Source organism: Poromitra crassiceps (genome assembly GCF_964638095.1).
Source record: "Poromitra crassiceps genome assembly, chromosome: 4".
Classification (NCBI taxonomy): Eukaryota; Metazoa; Chordata; class Actinopteri; order Beryciformes; family Melamphaidae; genus Poromitra; species Poromitra crassiceps.
In genome coordinates this window covers 32,563,567-32,579,190 of record NC_139626.1, presented here as the reverse complement: position 1 = coordinate 32,579,190, position 15,624 = coordinate 32,563,567, and the positions used below count along the sequence as shown (strand labels likewise).

At 45.6% G+C, this 15,624-nt stretch overlaps 1 protein-coding gene across 2 annotated transcripts in view; it reads left to right on the top strand.

Annotated features, from left to right (window-relative positions):
* LOC310775483 (serine/threonine-protein kinase BRSK2-like) overlaps window positions 1–15,624 on the top strand; it is a gene marked incomplete at both ends in the record, with an annotated part of 30,067 nt that extends 14,443 nt beyond the window's left edge. The window contains 12 exons of one of the 2 annotated variants that reach the window (XM_083635635.1): window positions 1,946–2,092; window positions 3,465–3,496; window positions 3,664–3,828; window positions 4,593–4,690; window positions 6,037–6,187; window positions 6,333–6,393; window positions 10,054–10,330; window positions 12,102–12,150; window positions 12,395–12,518; window positions 12,863–13,073; window positions 13,977–14,066; window positions 15,428–15,624. In XM_083635635.1, coding sequence (XP_083491761.1) covers window positions 1,946–2,092; window positions 3,465–3,496; window positions 3,664–3,828; window positions 4,593–4,690; window positions 6,037–6,187; window positions 6,333–6,393; window positions 10,054–10,330; window positions 12,102–12,150; window positions 12,395–12,518; window positions 12,863–13,073; window positions 13,977–14,066; window positions 15,428–15,624 — 1,602 coding nt within the window. Of the gene's footprint in view, window positions 1–1,945; window positions 2,093–3,464; window positions 3,497–3,663; window positions 3,829–4,592; window positions 4,691–6,036; window positions 6,188–6,332; window positions 6,394–10,053; window positions 10,331–12,101; window positions 12,151–12,394; window positions 12,519–12,862; window positions 13,074–13,976; window positions 14,067–15,391 lie in introns of both variants that reach the window. The other variant, XM_083635634.1, reaches the window with a different exon arrangement.

The following is a 15,624-nucleotide window of genomic DNA, read 5'->3' as shown; positions in this document are numbered from 1 at the left end:
CGTAAAGCCATATTGATATCTATGGGCCCTATTCTCCCACAGGCCTTTGGCGCTAAAACGGGCCTTAAACGCAAAAAAACGTGCCTTGCACCTGCCTCGGGAAGATATCAATATGGCTTTACGCTGCCAAATGCGCTTTAGGCCGAATGGGCGTGGCGCAGTCCCAGAATGGGCGAGACTGGGCGTGTCGGCCTTAAATATCGGCGTAATGATATCTTCCCACCTGGCGTAAATTTAGCGCTTAGCGCTTTTGAAAACCAGGCCTATTCAGTGCGCCAGTTGCGCGGAGCGCTCCCCTCTGGCTATGCTCTGGCTATCCTCTGTCACCCTTCTCTGTGTCACTCTCTCCCTCTCTCCTCAGTCTGACAGGCACAATACGACTGTCTCTCTCTGACTCCCTCGCTCAGACAGACACAACACACGTCCCATAGGAAATAGCAGTTGTAAGTTCACTGCCTGTGAATGTCCCAGCATGCAATGCGGTACTCCATTTCGCTACTAAATAGCAACCAAATGAGCCGAAATAGATCTAGGTCAATCTAAATAATGTGTAATGGTAACACAACCTGCAATTGTAGAACATTTCAATACATGTCCTACTGTGATGTCCGCTCCAATAAATTGGCTCTACTTCACATTTTAGTTTTACAATAAAAACACATTTATGCAATGACTTTACATAATGTAGTCTATATTTATGTGCATATCCTACCATCCTAGCAGGGGAGAGAAAACGATATCTTTCTGGACAAACTTTCACCAATCTATTAATCTCATCATATAGGGATAGGCTATATTTTTCTAGCTGATGCCTTTAGAACATTCTTTTCACTTTGATCTTGCTATAGTGTAGCGTATTTACATGCTTGCAGTATTTAAACTGCAGTTAGATTGGTTTGAGAAGCATAATAATATAATTTTACGCTTAAAAGGCGTGGTTGTAATGCTTTAGGCTGCGTGTAGCGCCAACACGAAGATATCAAGTGCGCTGGTCCACGCCCACTGATTTGCGCAGCGCCAGGCGCTCGGCCTAGAAACAACGCTGATGCAACGATAGGGGCCATACTGTATGGTTGCCACCGACGATGGAATATGATCATGGTCCGTCCGTCGCAACCACCATAAATCGCTGTACTATAAACTGCCCTTTACTCTGGAGATGATGCGCCACTTGTCCTCTTCTCCCTACTTATACTCCCACCACTTATAAAGCCTCACCGCCGCCAACCACAGACAGACAGACACCGCCCTCCACCCACTTAGCCAATTTTAAGTAAGATACATTTTTAAATGCGAGACTTTGGAAGAAATTCTGCAAATTTATTTGGCGACCCAAATAAAATCTCCTGCGACCCAACACCCAGTCTTTGGGAATGATGCTCTACCCCATCTGTTTTACTGTCTGCCTGTCTGTCTGTCTGTCTGTCTGTCTGTCTGTCTGTCTGCCTGTCTGTCTGCCTGTCTGTCTGTCTGTCTGTCTGTCTGTCTGTCTGTCTGCCTGCCTGTCTGTCTGTCTGTCTGTCTGTCTGTCTGCCTGCCTGTCTGTCTGTCTGCCTGCCTGTCTGCCTGCCTGCCTGTCTGTCTGTCTGTCTGTCTGCCTGTCTGCCTGTCTGTCTGTCTGTCTGTCTGCCTGTCTGTCTGTCTGTCTGCCTGCCTGTCTGTCTGTCTGTCTGTCTGTCTGCCTGTCTGTCTGTCTGTCTGTCTGTCTGTCTCTCCTTCTCTCCCACTCTCTCTGAATTCAATTGAGTGAGCTTTTATTGGCATGGCATAGAGTACATGTGAACATATTGCCAATGCGTACAACAACAAATACAACAAATATGTAGGACAGAATGACATAAGAAAAATAGTATATATAAACGATACAACAGATCAGAGTCCTCAGAGTTGACATTGTCTTCTCTCTCTCTCTCTCCCCTCCTCTCCCTCCCTCTCTCTCCCGCAGGGCGCCCTGCCGTTTGACCACGACAACTTGCGGCAGCTCCTGGAGAAGGTGAAGAGCGGGGTGTTCCACATGCCCCACTTCATCCCCCCGGACTGCCAGGCCTTGCTCAAGGGCATGATCGAGGTCAACCCCGACAAGAGGCTCACGGTACGGGAGTGCACTCACACCAGCCCCCTTAACACCTCCCATTAATATGCCTCCCCTTTCCTAATTGTATCCACAATGTATTTAGCCTGATTACCTTTACGCCTGTATTAAAATGCATCTCCTGTATCCACGCTGGGTTTGGATTTTCCCCTTGCAAAACCTTTTCCAGTTTTATAAGCTGTTGTTAAATCTGTTAATGGTTTCATCATCAGACATCTCTTGTTCCACATCAGTGAGTATCCTTACTCTACAATTTGATTGGTTACTCTTCAATACTTCTAGTTAGTTTTAAATCACTATTAAATTTGCCCATCCGTTTGGCCTTGTTTGCATTTTGTAGCTGGATCTACACACAAACGTTTATTTCTGTTACAATGGTGTATGTTGCATTGCTTTAATGCGTCTCGGGTGCATTTGTCTGGATTTTATGCATTTTTCCCACGTCCAAAGACAATCTGGAAACATGTTAATGGCAGTTGGAGATGGCGTCTTTGTGTCAGGAAATTGTCAATGTGATTTTAAAGGACTAGCTTGGAGCTCATCAGGAAATCCTCAAACATTACGTATTCTTGCTGAAATTAGATCTAGATCTATACTTAGATACAAAGATATTATAGATCTAGATCTATAATTAGATACAAAGATATTATAGATCTAGATCTATAATTAGATACAAAGATATTATAGAGCATCTGTCTCTCATGGAAGGAATATCAACAAAGGTTCACGTTTCAATAACGGAAAAAACTGTCTCTATTTACTATGAATGCCTACACATATTAGTACATTGTGAAAGGCGTGTCTTGTCTAATATTATTAATTGGGTTTAGGATCTTGAATCTTATTCTGTGTATTTGGGACATAGAGACACTGCATGAAATAGGCCACGCCCATCGTTGGGGAAAGCTCTCCATTCACTTCCATACACCAGCGTTATTTCGCTTGAATGCAACATGGCTAAAAGCTGTTGTGTGGTGGGCTGCGCAGCCAACAGAAGTAAAAAAAAAAAAATTACAAATTAAAGTTTGTTGTGCTCCTGAGCAAAACAAGGAAGCCGTTGAGAAGAAAAATGTGGATCTAGATGTGGATCTTGGCTGCAAGGAGAGAGGATTGAGCCAGTTCCTCTATAAAACAGATGAGCTGCGTTCATCATGGGTCTCAGTATATGTTGCTCTGTATTTGACTGCCAGTAGGCTGTAGCCACTACATACAGTCTGCAAAAATAATGTGAAATCTCACTGATTTGTTATCTAACATGTAGTTAACTTAGTTAGCATCAATCCACTTTAACAGCAATGTCAGTCATGTCAGTCACTCAAACTAGTCTGAAAATCATATTGCATTTCAGTTTTTTTTCTGTCACCCCTTACAGCTAGAGGCCATCCAGAAACACGCCTGGTATCAGTGAGTATACAGTACCTTCATAATGTACACTTGACCACCTTTGGAGTGAAATTACTATTTAATGTAGTAATAATTTGAAGTGATGTTGCCGTTGTATCGGTCATATTCATGTCATTTGTGTGTGTGTGTGTGTGTGTGTGTGTGTGTGCGCGCGTGCGTGCTCCCAGGGGCGGTCGTAACGAGCCGTGTCCCGAGCAGCCTCCTCCCCGGCGGATCTGTGTGGGCCGGATCTTGTCCCTGACTGAGCTGGATCCAGACGTGTTGGACAGCATGCACTCCCTGGGCTGCTTCAGAGACAGAGTCAAACTCACCCGCGATTTGCAATGTGAAGAGTAAGCGTTTCCTCTCAGCCATAAACATATTTCTGAATGAGTGTGTGACATCTCCTTGTGTTTGAGTTGTGCTCTCTATCTCTCTTTCAATGTTTCTCTATCTGATTGCTCTTGAATTAATCGAATCTTGCGTATTTCTTCTACTCACGCATATCACTCCTTTATACATCCCTGTCTCCAAACTGTAACATCTCTCATAAAATGTAGGCATGGGTCGGTTTGAAATTTTTGAAACCGGTTTGATATTCCCCCCAAAAAACGTATCAAACCGGTATATCGAATTTTACAATTTTTTTTTTTTTTTTTAGTGTAGCCCATAAATGACTGTAATGCGACTGCAGTTGGTAGCCATAATGCACCTCTAAGCTGGTATGCCAACCAGCACTAACACTGAATAAAAATAAGCAAAACCATTTAACTGTAACAACACACTGTTTTTATTTCTCATAACTATTCAGCTTAACTTTTCTTCAAACATCAACATAATAAACTAAATAAGACTTTTGCCTACTAGTGCAACTTGAGAAGAGGCTAATACGAAAAATGGTGCAATCAGAATGGATTGGCACTATTTTTTTATAATTATTATAAAAAAAGTGTATATGCTTATTCCGGTTCGCACGTGATCAAACCGGTTTGGGCTCGTACACCAAACCGAACCGGTAAAACCGGAAATTGACCCATGCCTACTCATATGTTTCCCTCCCTCCCTCCCTCCCTCCCTCCCTCCCCCCTTCCCTCCCTCCCCCCTTCCCTCCCCTCAGAGACAACCAAGAGAAGATGATCTATTACCTACTGCTGGACAGGAAGGAGCGCTACCCCAGCTACGAGGATGAGGACTTGCCTCCACGCAATGACATAGGTCAGTCATTAGGTGGCAGGATGGAGCCACTGGAGCGAGGGAGCCCCTCTCTCTGCCCCAGTTTCTGTGAAGGATTTTGTACCACGGCAACCAAGTATGTTTACATCCATGTGTACACATTTTGGAAGGAGCTTGTTTTCACCTCGGTCTGTTTGCAAGATAGCTCAGAAAACGTGCTAGCCAGATAGACTTTGGCCTAGGGATTAGTTGAGTAGATTTTGGTGATGAAGATCCAATATTTTTGCCATTAGAAGGAACAAACCATTAAAACCATAAACCATTACGGAGTCTGCAGGTTTGCAAGTTGGAGAATTGTTCATAGTTTTACAGAGTTCCGTCTAGCTGGATTTAGTTTTTGTCTTGGAAAATAATGTCAGGTGATGACGTCAACATTTTATTGAAGCTTTTAGAATTAGAGGTGCTATGTGTAACATTTTATCACGTTAATTTTGAGACGTTTGTATAATTGCTGTCAATAAAGGAGACCATTGCCAAGAAGACTGGCAGCCTCTACCCGCATTTAGTCTACACTGCATTAAATATTGTTAACCACACACACACACACAAAATCTGCTCGATTGCTTTGACGGGACAAGCCAGGAAGAGGGTGCTGTTCTGCCAGTGCAAGCGGAGCTAAAGCTTTCAGAATTTCTCGCAATGGCAGATGGTAACACGAATGAAAGGCTGATAGAGAAATAACTTCCAACCTGTTTATCCCTTTCAGTAGTAGAGCAAAAGAGTGAGGCCAGGCAGGAGGATGGGGATGGGGACAAGTAGAAACATCCTCTTTGTGACAGGAAGCAGTGGGGTTTATGGGAAATGTGGTCTTCATTTTGAGAAACGGCAGTATTTATAATACCACTGGCACGGAATAGAGCAGTGGTTCTCAAACTGGGGTACGTGTACCCATAGGGGTACGTGGAGGTACTACAGGGGCTGCTTGAGACAATGGGAAAATGTAAAAATGTAAGAATAAATCATGAAAATAAATGAAACATTAAAATAAATCTGCTCGGGAGGCACTAATTGCAACTCTTTCACTCCATTTCTTATTTTGTAATGTTATATTCTTCACAAGGTGGGTTATCATTCATTCATTGCATGATATGCTATAGTTTTGTCTTGCAGTTTTGTAAGCAAAATGTAGTCAGGTAAAGGGGGTACTTGGATTCAGAAATCAGGGAAAGGGGGTACTGAAGCCAAACAAGTTTGACAACCACTGGAATAGAGAATACCGGTCTTAATGGTTCAAGTATTGATGCCAGTTGTTGTGTGTGAGAAAAACCTAGGATAGTGAACTTGATGTTGGCGGATCCTGTAATATCTTTGCTGGGGCCCCACAGCAGACCCTCCTCGGAAGCGCGTGGACTCTCCGATGCTGACACGCCACGGCCGCTGCCGCCCAGAGAGGAAGAGCCTGGAGGTGCTCAGTGTCACCGAGCAGGGGTCTCCCACCCCGCCTCGCAGGGCCCTAGACACAGCTGCACACAGCCAAAGGTACATGCGTGCACACAGAGACACTCTCAAAGAGATACTTGGGATATTCTAGCAGGACATTCTCTCTCTCACACACATCGTTTCTTGTTGAATTATCACCCTGTCTGTTTTAATGACCTTTCTGACGTCTTGGTGACTCTCTCAGGTCTCGCTCAGTCAGTGGAGCGTCCACTGGCCTCTCCTCCAGCCCGCTCAGCAGTCCCAGGGTAAGGGCACGTTGGCCGGCTGTTATCATTGACTTGCAATTGAGAATAATATGCTGTATAGCAGGGGTTTTCAAAGTCTGAGACTGTGGGCCTCCCCCAGACAAAGCTTGCCCCCTCCCCCCGGATTCCTGGAGCAATATGATCTGATATTACTGTTTGACATATTTCAGACTACACCAAATACATACAAAATGTGCATTATTGCATTTCGTCGCTGTCGTTCCAGGACCTCAAATCTCCAAAACAGCAACTTTTCAGGAAGTTAAAAAAACCTGTTTGCTCTTAAAATACTGAACCAAACGTCGTCAAAGTTGGCACATGTCTTAATTATAGTTAGTTTCCCGCTGAATGTGTCATTGCTTTATTAATATCTTACCTGGATAAGCTCAAATGATGTTGTTTATATTATCAGTCCGACTTGGAAGCACTTTCTCCCGGCCAGTCAGGCGGGAGAGAGTCGTATGCTCATGCACAAGCCCCAAGCTCCGGGCCACGGGGGCGCGCGCAGGAGCAACAGCATTGCCCCTCGCCTCTCATGGCCGAGGCGGGGGCTTTCGCATGGGGTGAGAAATAGTCTGACATAACGTAGCGTTAATGTTACTTTATTCTCGTCCGAAAACACTCCGATTTGCATGTTAAAACAAGTTTGCAGCCTAGGAATAACTGGAAAACATTTGATTGATATATTAACGTCAGAGGAAGCCAGGATTAGTCAAAACGATATGAGAAATACACAGCACGTCTGCCGTGTGACTTTTCCGGGTTTATTGTCCTGCGTGGGGGGGTACAGAATTTCGAGGTTTATCTGACAGATTGAGGGCGAATGGCGTTACGAGATTTACTCACAAGCTCGTTTTAATGCTTTTCCATTGGTTGCATTTGTTAAAATCCACACAGAGACGTGAAGGGTGACCAATGGCACTGATCTATGACAAAAAGTAAAAAAAAGTGAAAAAAGGGACATTCGAGGTCCTGGCACAACAGCGACGATTTATTTGTTTCTGACTCTGGGAAAGTGGGGGGAAACACTAAAATTCCTCAAAACTCTGACCTAAACGGAATCTCTGAACTATCTCTTTAACAAAACCACACACATTTAGGATACTCTATGTGATCTTCTTTTGCTAACTAATGTAATAACTAATGTAATATTTTTTCACTTCCATTCACTGAGCCTCCCCTGAAACTTGGTGCTTGGAGCCCCCCTGGGGAGGCCCGCCTCCCACTTAAACCCCCCCCCCCCCCCCCCTGCTGTATAGTGTAAACAACTGTTACTTCTATGACTGCCTCAATCTGGGAACACAGAGTCTATTTTTATTTGAAAAATAGACTCTGGGACAGCCCTACCTTTTTCCCCAGCTGTTGTTGTAAGACGAGTTGACGTCTTCTATGCAGTGTGTTTATGCGTTAACGTTATTAGCAAATAGCCCAAATGGACGCGGAAAAGGAAAGTGACCGTGGCTTTTCCGTAACTTCCGCTTTCCTTTTCCGCGTCCGTTTCGGCTATTCACTAATAACGTTAAAACTGCATAGAAGACGTCAACTCGTCTTCCAACAACAGTGGAAAATTACTGTAAAGTCGCGGCGCAAGTTGCTATGTAGACTGTAAACAGTGGAGCACGGATGCTGAAGAGGAAGTGACGGTGGCAGGAGAGGCGCTCTGTACAGGAAGCCGGGAAAAATGGTAGGGCTGTCCCAGAGTCTATTTTTCAAATAGAAATAGACCCCAGGGTTCCCAGATTGCGGCTGCCTTAACAAACGAATAACATGATACAAACATGGAATTTGACAGCTTTACCATACATTTTAATGATTGACTTTACTCTCTATATTTACGATGTCGCTGACATTAAGCTGCTTCAATGCATTTTGAACACACCTCACATACCCCCCTGAAATCTCCATCTGTCAAGCTCCAGAATCATTTGACACATCATCACGACACCAATTCCTCACAACACATCTCACCCATCTGGAAGTTTTCATTCACTTTGTCCATAGCTTTTCTTCTCTCTGCACTTCTACAACATGCTCTAACTAGATGTGACAACAATCAGCTTGATATTAGTTGGTGTGAATGGCGTCACATGGCAACATTAACATAGAGCCTTTAAATTTGGTCGATTCATTTTGGTTTACAGGATTCTTTGCTTTGCATCAGGAAAATGTACAATTTGCACTGTTGTTCATATTTCAACACAGTGGAACCTCAAAACTGTATGAAAAACATCAATGAATAGTCAAATAAAGAAGCATTTACTGTCATTGTACCTCTGTCACTGCCATTGTCTACTGTCACTATTAAAGATATGAAAGGCATCCAACTGAAAATTGACAGGGGGGTAAGTTAGCTATAGTAGCAGTAGCAGTGCAGTTGACAGGGGGGTAAGTTAGCTATAGTAGTAGCAGTGCAGTTGACAGGGGGGTAAGTTAGCTATAGTAGCAGTGCAGTTGACAGGGGGGTAAGTTAGCTATAGTAGCAGTGCAGTTGACGGGGGGGGGCTAAGTTAGCTATAGTAGCAGTGCAGTTGACAGGGGGTAAGTTAGCTATAGTAGCAGTGCAGTTGACAGGGGAGTAAGTTAGCTATAGTAGCAGTGCAGTTTATGGGGGGTAAGTTAGCTATAGTAGCAGTGCAGTTGATGGGGGGTAAGTTAGCTATAGTAGCAGTGCAGTTGACAGGGGGGTAAGTTAGCTATAGTAGCAGTGCAGTTGACGGGGGAGTAAGTTAGCTATAGTAGCAGTGCAGTTGACAGGGGGGTAAGTTAGCTATAGTAGCAGTGCAGTTGACAGGGGGGTAAGTTAGCTATAGTAGCAGTGCAGTTGATGGGGGGGGGGGGTAAATTAGCTATAGTAGCAGTGCAGTTGACAAGGGGGTAAGTTAGCTATAGTAGCAGTGCAGTTGACGGGGGGGGGTAAGTTAGCTATAGTAGCAGTGCAGTTGACAGGAGTAAGTTACCTATAGTAGCAGTGCAGTTGACGGGGGTAAGTTAGCTATAGTAGCAGTGCAGTTGACGGGGGGGGGGGGTAAGTTAGCTATAGTAGCAGTGCAGTTGACGGGAGTAAGTTACCTATAGTAGCAGTGCAGTTGACGGGGGTAAGTTACCTATAGTAGCAGTGCAGTTGACTGGGGGTAAGTTAGCTATAGTAGCAGTAGCAGTGCAGTTGACACTCATTATTCACAAGATGCACTCTTTTGTCACGAGCCATGACACTCATTTCCATCCTTCTTTCTTTCTCTATGTTCCATCCCCTCTCTTTCTTGTGATCCATCTCTCCCGCTCCCCTCCACACCCACTCCCCAGTCCTATCAGAGCCCAGTCTTCACTTTCAGCCAGTCTGACGTCACCTCCGCCACCGTCACCCCCCTCACAAAGGAGAACAAACAGGGGGGCGTCACCGCTCCTCGCCACGCGAGGCCTCACGACAAGCCCAAAGCTCCCCCCAATCCCAAGACCCAGACCCTGCCGACCAAGGGACCCGCCGAGCGACCCCACCTCCAGCCCATCAAGTCCCTGCCCCTGCACAACCCTCCCTCCCGCTCGCCCTCCCCCTCTCCACTCCTCTCGCCCTTCCCCCGTTTCTTCTTCTTCCCCTCGTCCTCTGTCCTCAAGTCAGTGACTAAGAGCTTCTACCCAAACTCTGCCCACTCTGTTCCGCAGGTCACTCCCCAGGGCTCCCCGTTGCCCACGCCCCTGGGCACCCCCGTCCACCACCCTCACCACCCCTCCTCCACCCCGCCCTCCTCCTCCTCGTCCTCGTCCTCCTCGCGGGCGGAGGGCGGGGGAGGGGTGGGCTCCTTGTCGCTGACCCCGCCCTCCAGCCCGGGCGGGGGGAGCGGCATGGCGGCAAGCAGCTCCGCCCACTGGAGGACCCGCCTCAATTCGTTCAAGAACAACCTGCTGGGCTCACCCCGCTTCCACCGTCGTAAACTGCAAGGTGAGTCAGTGTCTCATATTTAATCTATATAAGGTGAGTCAGTGTCTCATTTAATCTATATAAGGTGAGTCAGTGTCTCATATTTAATCTATATAAGGTGAGTCAGTGTCTCATATTTAATCTATATAAGGTGAGTCAGTGTCTCATATTTAATCTATATAAGGTGAGTCAGTGTCTCATATTTAATCTATATAAAGTGAGTCAGTGTCTCATATTTAATCTATATAAGGTGAGTCAGTGTCTCATATTTAATCTATATAAGGTGAGTCAGTGTCTCATTTAATCTATATAAGGTGAGTCAGTGTCTCATTTAATCTATATAAGGTGAGTCAGTGTCTCATATTTAATCTATATAAGGTGAGTCAGTGTCTCATATTTAATCTATATAAGGTGAGTCAGTGTCTCATATTTAATCTATATAAGGTGAGTCAGTGTCTCATATTACATCTATATGGGAGTAGGATTGTCTTTTTTTCAGGGATGCGCCAACACTAATACAGCTATATAATAGCTGTAGGATAACAGACCTACGCTAAAATAGGGTATTCGTTTCAAAGAGTTTCCTCAATACTAAAAGTCGATGTGAAGAGCCAATGCATCAGAAATCAACGTAAAGCAAATTAATGTGTTCGTTTTTAAAGTCCCTGGAAACCAAAAATAAATATGCATTTGAGTTCATCACACCACAGGAACCTATGTTAATTCGGCCACCAGCCAAATTCAGCCAAAAAGCTCCGTTCACTTCCATACACCAGCGTCAAATTCCTTGAATTAAACATAGCTAAAAGCTGTTGTGTGGTGGGCTGCGCAGACAACAAATGTAAAAAATCCCCAGTTAAAGTTTTTTTGTACTCCCGAGCAAAACAAGGAAGCCATTGAGAATTGGCGAGAAGAAAAATGTGGATCTAGCTGTCAAGGAAGTAAGTTGGAGTGTTCATCTTCCGTATATACGATATTTTTGTGCAACACGCAACCATGCACGTGACATAGGAGAACACCAGGATTGGAGGGGGGGTTCTGTTTTCCCCCATCTTGGGTGTGGCTTCTGAATGATGACGCGTTAAAGCAAATTTATACTGACTGCGGAGTGTCCGGTGTCCGCGGTGTTCACGGCAAGACCGTTCTCTCCGCAGAGGCACATCCTTTTATGGTAAATGCGGTAGCAGTGCAGTGTCTCTATCAATTGTTTCTGTATTTCTGTACTTCTTCTGCCAGGCGATGCTCAAACCCGTTCATTTTGCACTGATTTCGCCGGTCAGTTTGTGGAGGCTTCTTCCCTATACAAACCATAGCAAACATTAGCCAATCATAGCCTCGCAATTGACTGCACGAGCTCGCGGTGGGCTCTGCGGAGTTACATTTTTTGAGAGGAGCGCGGAGCTCCGTGCAGTCCCTCCGCAGAGCCTGTGCTCTGTGCTCGCCGCACAGAGCCTCCGCTCCGCGAACACCGGACACTCTGCAGTTAGTATAAATTAGCTATTATGCAGTGTCTCTATTGAACCTGTGTGTGTGTGTGTGTGTGTGTCCGTTTTGAACCAGCCTTTTGTTGTTATTTAGCCTTTCTGATGCTATTGCATGGTTAAATCAGCATTTATTTATTTAAAAAAAAAAGGGCATTGTTGGTATCCGCAGTGGAAGTGGTCCCTGGGAAATTGGCTTTGGTACATAGTGGTGGTACTTGGTCTGAAATGTTTGGGAACGCCTGATCTAAGATAATACTGTTAAAAATTTATATCTCAGATCTTAAATGACATTACATCTCCCCTTCTAGTACCTACATCGGAGGACATGTCCAGCCTAACACCAGAGTCCAGCCCTGAGTAAGTCACCATTCATGCATGCGCACGCACACGCACACGCACACGCACGCACGCACACACGCACGCACACACACACACACACCCACACACACACACACACACACACACACACACACACACACACACACACGCATGCACGCACACACACACCCTTGAGATAAACCACTGCTGAAGTGTGTCTGTATGTGCGCTGGTTTTCTCATGTTTTTGCTCAGTTTTTGTACATGTGTGTCTGTTCTCCCAGGCTGGCCAAGAAGTCGTGGTTTGGGAACTTCATCAGCTTGGAGAAAGAGGACCAGATCTTTGTGGTGATCAGAGACAAACCTCTGAGTTCGGTCAAAGCTGACATCGTCCACGCCTTCCTGTCTGTGAGTATCTGATGTGGTCTGTCTCTCACACCACTCAGTATGACAGCTCACCACCAGCTTGTTTGTAGAAAGCATGACTCTCACCGGCAAAACATTATCATAAAAGAACTCACATGGACTCTCATAAGCACTTCATTTCTGTCTTTATTTCTCTGTGTTTCAACTGTTACTCTCTCTTGGCACGTTGATGCTTCACTTTGCTTTCTTGTTCTTTCACCAACAGCTCACTCTCTCCTCCTCACCCTCACCCTTTGTCGTTCTATACTCACGTCGGCCCCCCATACCTCTCCCGCCTCGTAAGTCTGTCGGTCTCTCTGCTGCTTCTCTGTCTCCCCACCGTGCAGATCCCGTCGCTCAGCCACAGCGTCCTCTCGCAGACCAGCTTCCGGGCCGAGTACAAGTCGTCCGGCGGCCCCTCCGTCTTCCAGAAGCCGGTCAAGTTCCAGGTGGACATCGCCTTTTCCGAGGGCGAGAGGGAGCGAGAGAGGGAGAGGAGCGAGCGCGAGGGCAGGAGGGAGACGGGAATCTACAGCGTGACGTTCACCCTCATATCAGGCAAGTTATCCATAACCCAACCCCTGGCCAATGAGATGTGTTCATATCAGGCAAGTTATCCATAACCCAACCCCTGGCCAATCAGATGTGTTCATATCAGGCAAGTTATCCATTAACTCAACCCCTAGCCAATCAGATATGTTGACCAGTGATTGGCGAGTGTTGGATTCACCCTTCACCAATCAGTAACGACTTTGCGAGCAGTGACGGCACGGGAGGAGCAGCCCATTTTTTCCAACCACTCTCTCATTGGTGCTACGAGCTGTCACTCATTCAAGTTCAACTCCCCTAGACCCGCCCTCAAATACCAGCTGTTTCTGTGAAGTGGCACAGACTCATTTATGTAGCATGTGGAGCGCAGCGATTCAACGTAATATTTGAGTCTGGGGAGAGACTACCCAGGCGGGAATCAAACCCAGGGCCCTGTGAGGTAACAGCGCTACCACTGTGCTACAACTGCACCACCGTGCCCCCTGTAATGTAGTGTATCATAGTAAGAACACTGAGATTACTCTGTGTTAAAGAGGAACACGTGCATAAAGCTATTTTAACAGTGTAACCCCTCCTCCTCCTCCTCCTCCTCCTCCTCCTAGTGATTTGCCTTGTGTAGGCGCTACAACCATGTATTTCTGGACCATGATTATCACCTTCCTCGTACTTTCTTATTGGCTATTTAACCTCTCCTAATGCATATGCCGCCATTTTACATCAAATGTAGTTAGTTGATTGTGTTATTAACACCTGTCTTCAGGATTCAGAATAAATAAATGTTCCTCAACCTAACATTTGGGGCAATAGGTGGTTTCAGAAGGAAAAAAAATTGTGTGTGTGTGTGTGTGTGTGTGTGTGTGTGTCTGTTTGTGTGTGTGTTGTGTGTGCGTGTGTGTGCGCGTGCCCACCCAGGTCCGAGTCGCAGGTTCAAACGAGTGGTGGAGACGATTCAAGCTCAGCTTCTCAGCTCTCATGATCAGCCCATGGTGCAGGCCCTCTCTGGTGAGACTGCTTACACACACACGCATGCATGTGCGCACAGACACACACACACACACACACACACACACACACACACACACACACACACACACACACACACACACACATGCATGTACATGTGCGCACAGACACACACACACACACACACACACACACACACACACCATAACTTTTAAATCTGATTTTACGGGCCATTTGGGTCCTTTTCTGGGGAAATTTATTGAACTATGAAATTACGGTATACATTTTTATTATATAAACACTGACTAAGATTTGTTTCATTTTAGATCATAATATACCACATGTCCCACACTTTTTCCTGCTGCTGGACAACAGTGCAGTTTTCCCCTCTCTGTCCCCAACCAGTCTATCTCCCACCATTCAATTGTTGATTAAAAAGAAAATACACTATTGGTTGTTTTATTTGATGCCTCCGCCAGCGATAGAGGTGCCCAGAGGTATTATGCTTTCAGGTTGTTTGTTCACTCTAATAAAAAGGAGGACTCCTGCAACACTGTCTTCACTTACAAATAAAGAGTTTAATAGAATAACGTTTCGGTACGCAGACCTTCATCAGATCCTCTACAAGAGAATTATATCATAATAAAACATGAACATGGTGCCCTATTTATTTATTTTTATTCAATGGCATTTATGAAATATCAAGGCCATGTTTGTCTCGAGACCCGGCTCATTTCTGACCCTGACACACGCGTGTGTGCACGCACGCAAGCACACACACACACACACACACACACACACACACACACACACACACACACACACACACACACACACACACACACACACACACACACACACACACACACACACACACACAGCTCATATCCACATTCGCACATAGATAGATAGATAGATAGATACTTTATTGATCCTTTGCAGGAAATTCATGTATCACGTAATGCAGCTACATTCAACATGTCAGGACAAAAACAGGAAAACATGAGGACATTGAAACATGTAGCAAGGCACACAGAAAGTACTGTCAAGTACTAAGAAAAAGAAAAAAAGGTGCAGCAATAATAATGTTAATAATACTAAAGTGCAATTTTTTTTGCATAAAGTGACTTACAGTATCTAGATAAAGAACAGGCACCGCTGGCCAACAAGATAAAAATATAATATAAGCAGCAACACCCACACACAAGCGCACACACACACACACACACACACACACACACACACACACACACACACACACACACACACACACACACACACACACACTAAAAACATACCCCGGTACATTGCACAGATATCTAAAGTGCAGGGATATCTACTGGGATATCTAATGGGCAAAAGAGTGACTTTCCTGTCCTTCTCTCCTGACCCCTTCCCAGACGAGAAGAACGGCCGGCCCCACGGGACCCCCACCCGCCAGAACTCACGGCGTTCCGAGGGTGGGGGCGACAGGTGCGAGTGGGGCGACGCCGGCGACGGAGGCATCGGAGGCAGCGGGGGAGTTCTGCAGCGCAGAGGCTCTGGAAAAGAGAGAACCCGACTGCTCTCCTCCAACGGCACCCAATCTCAACCCTAG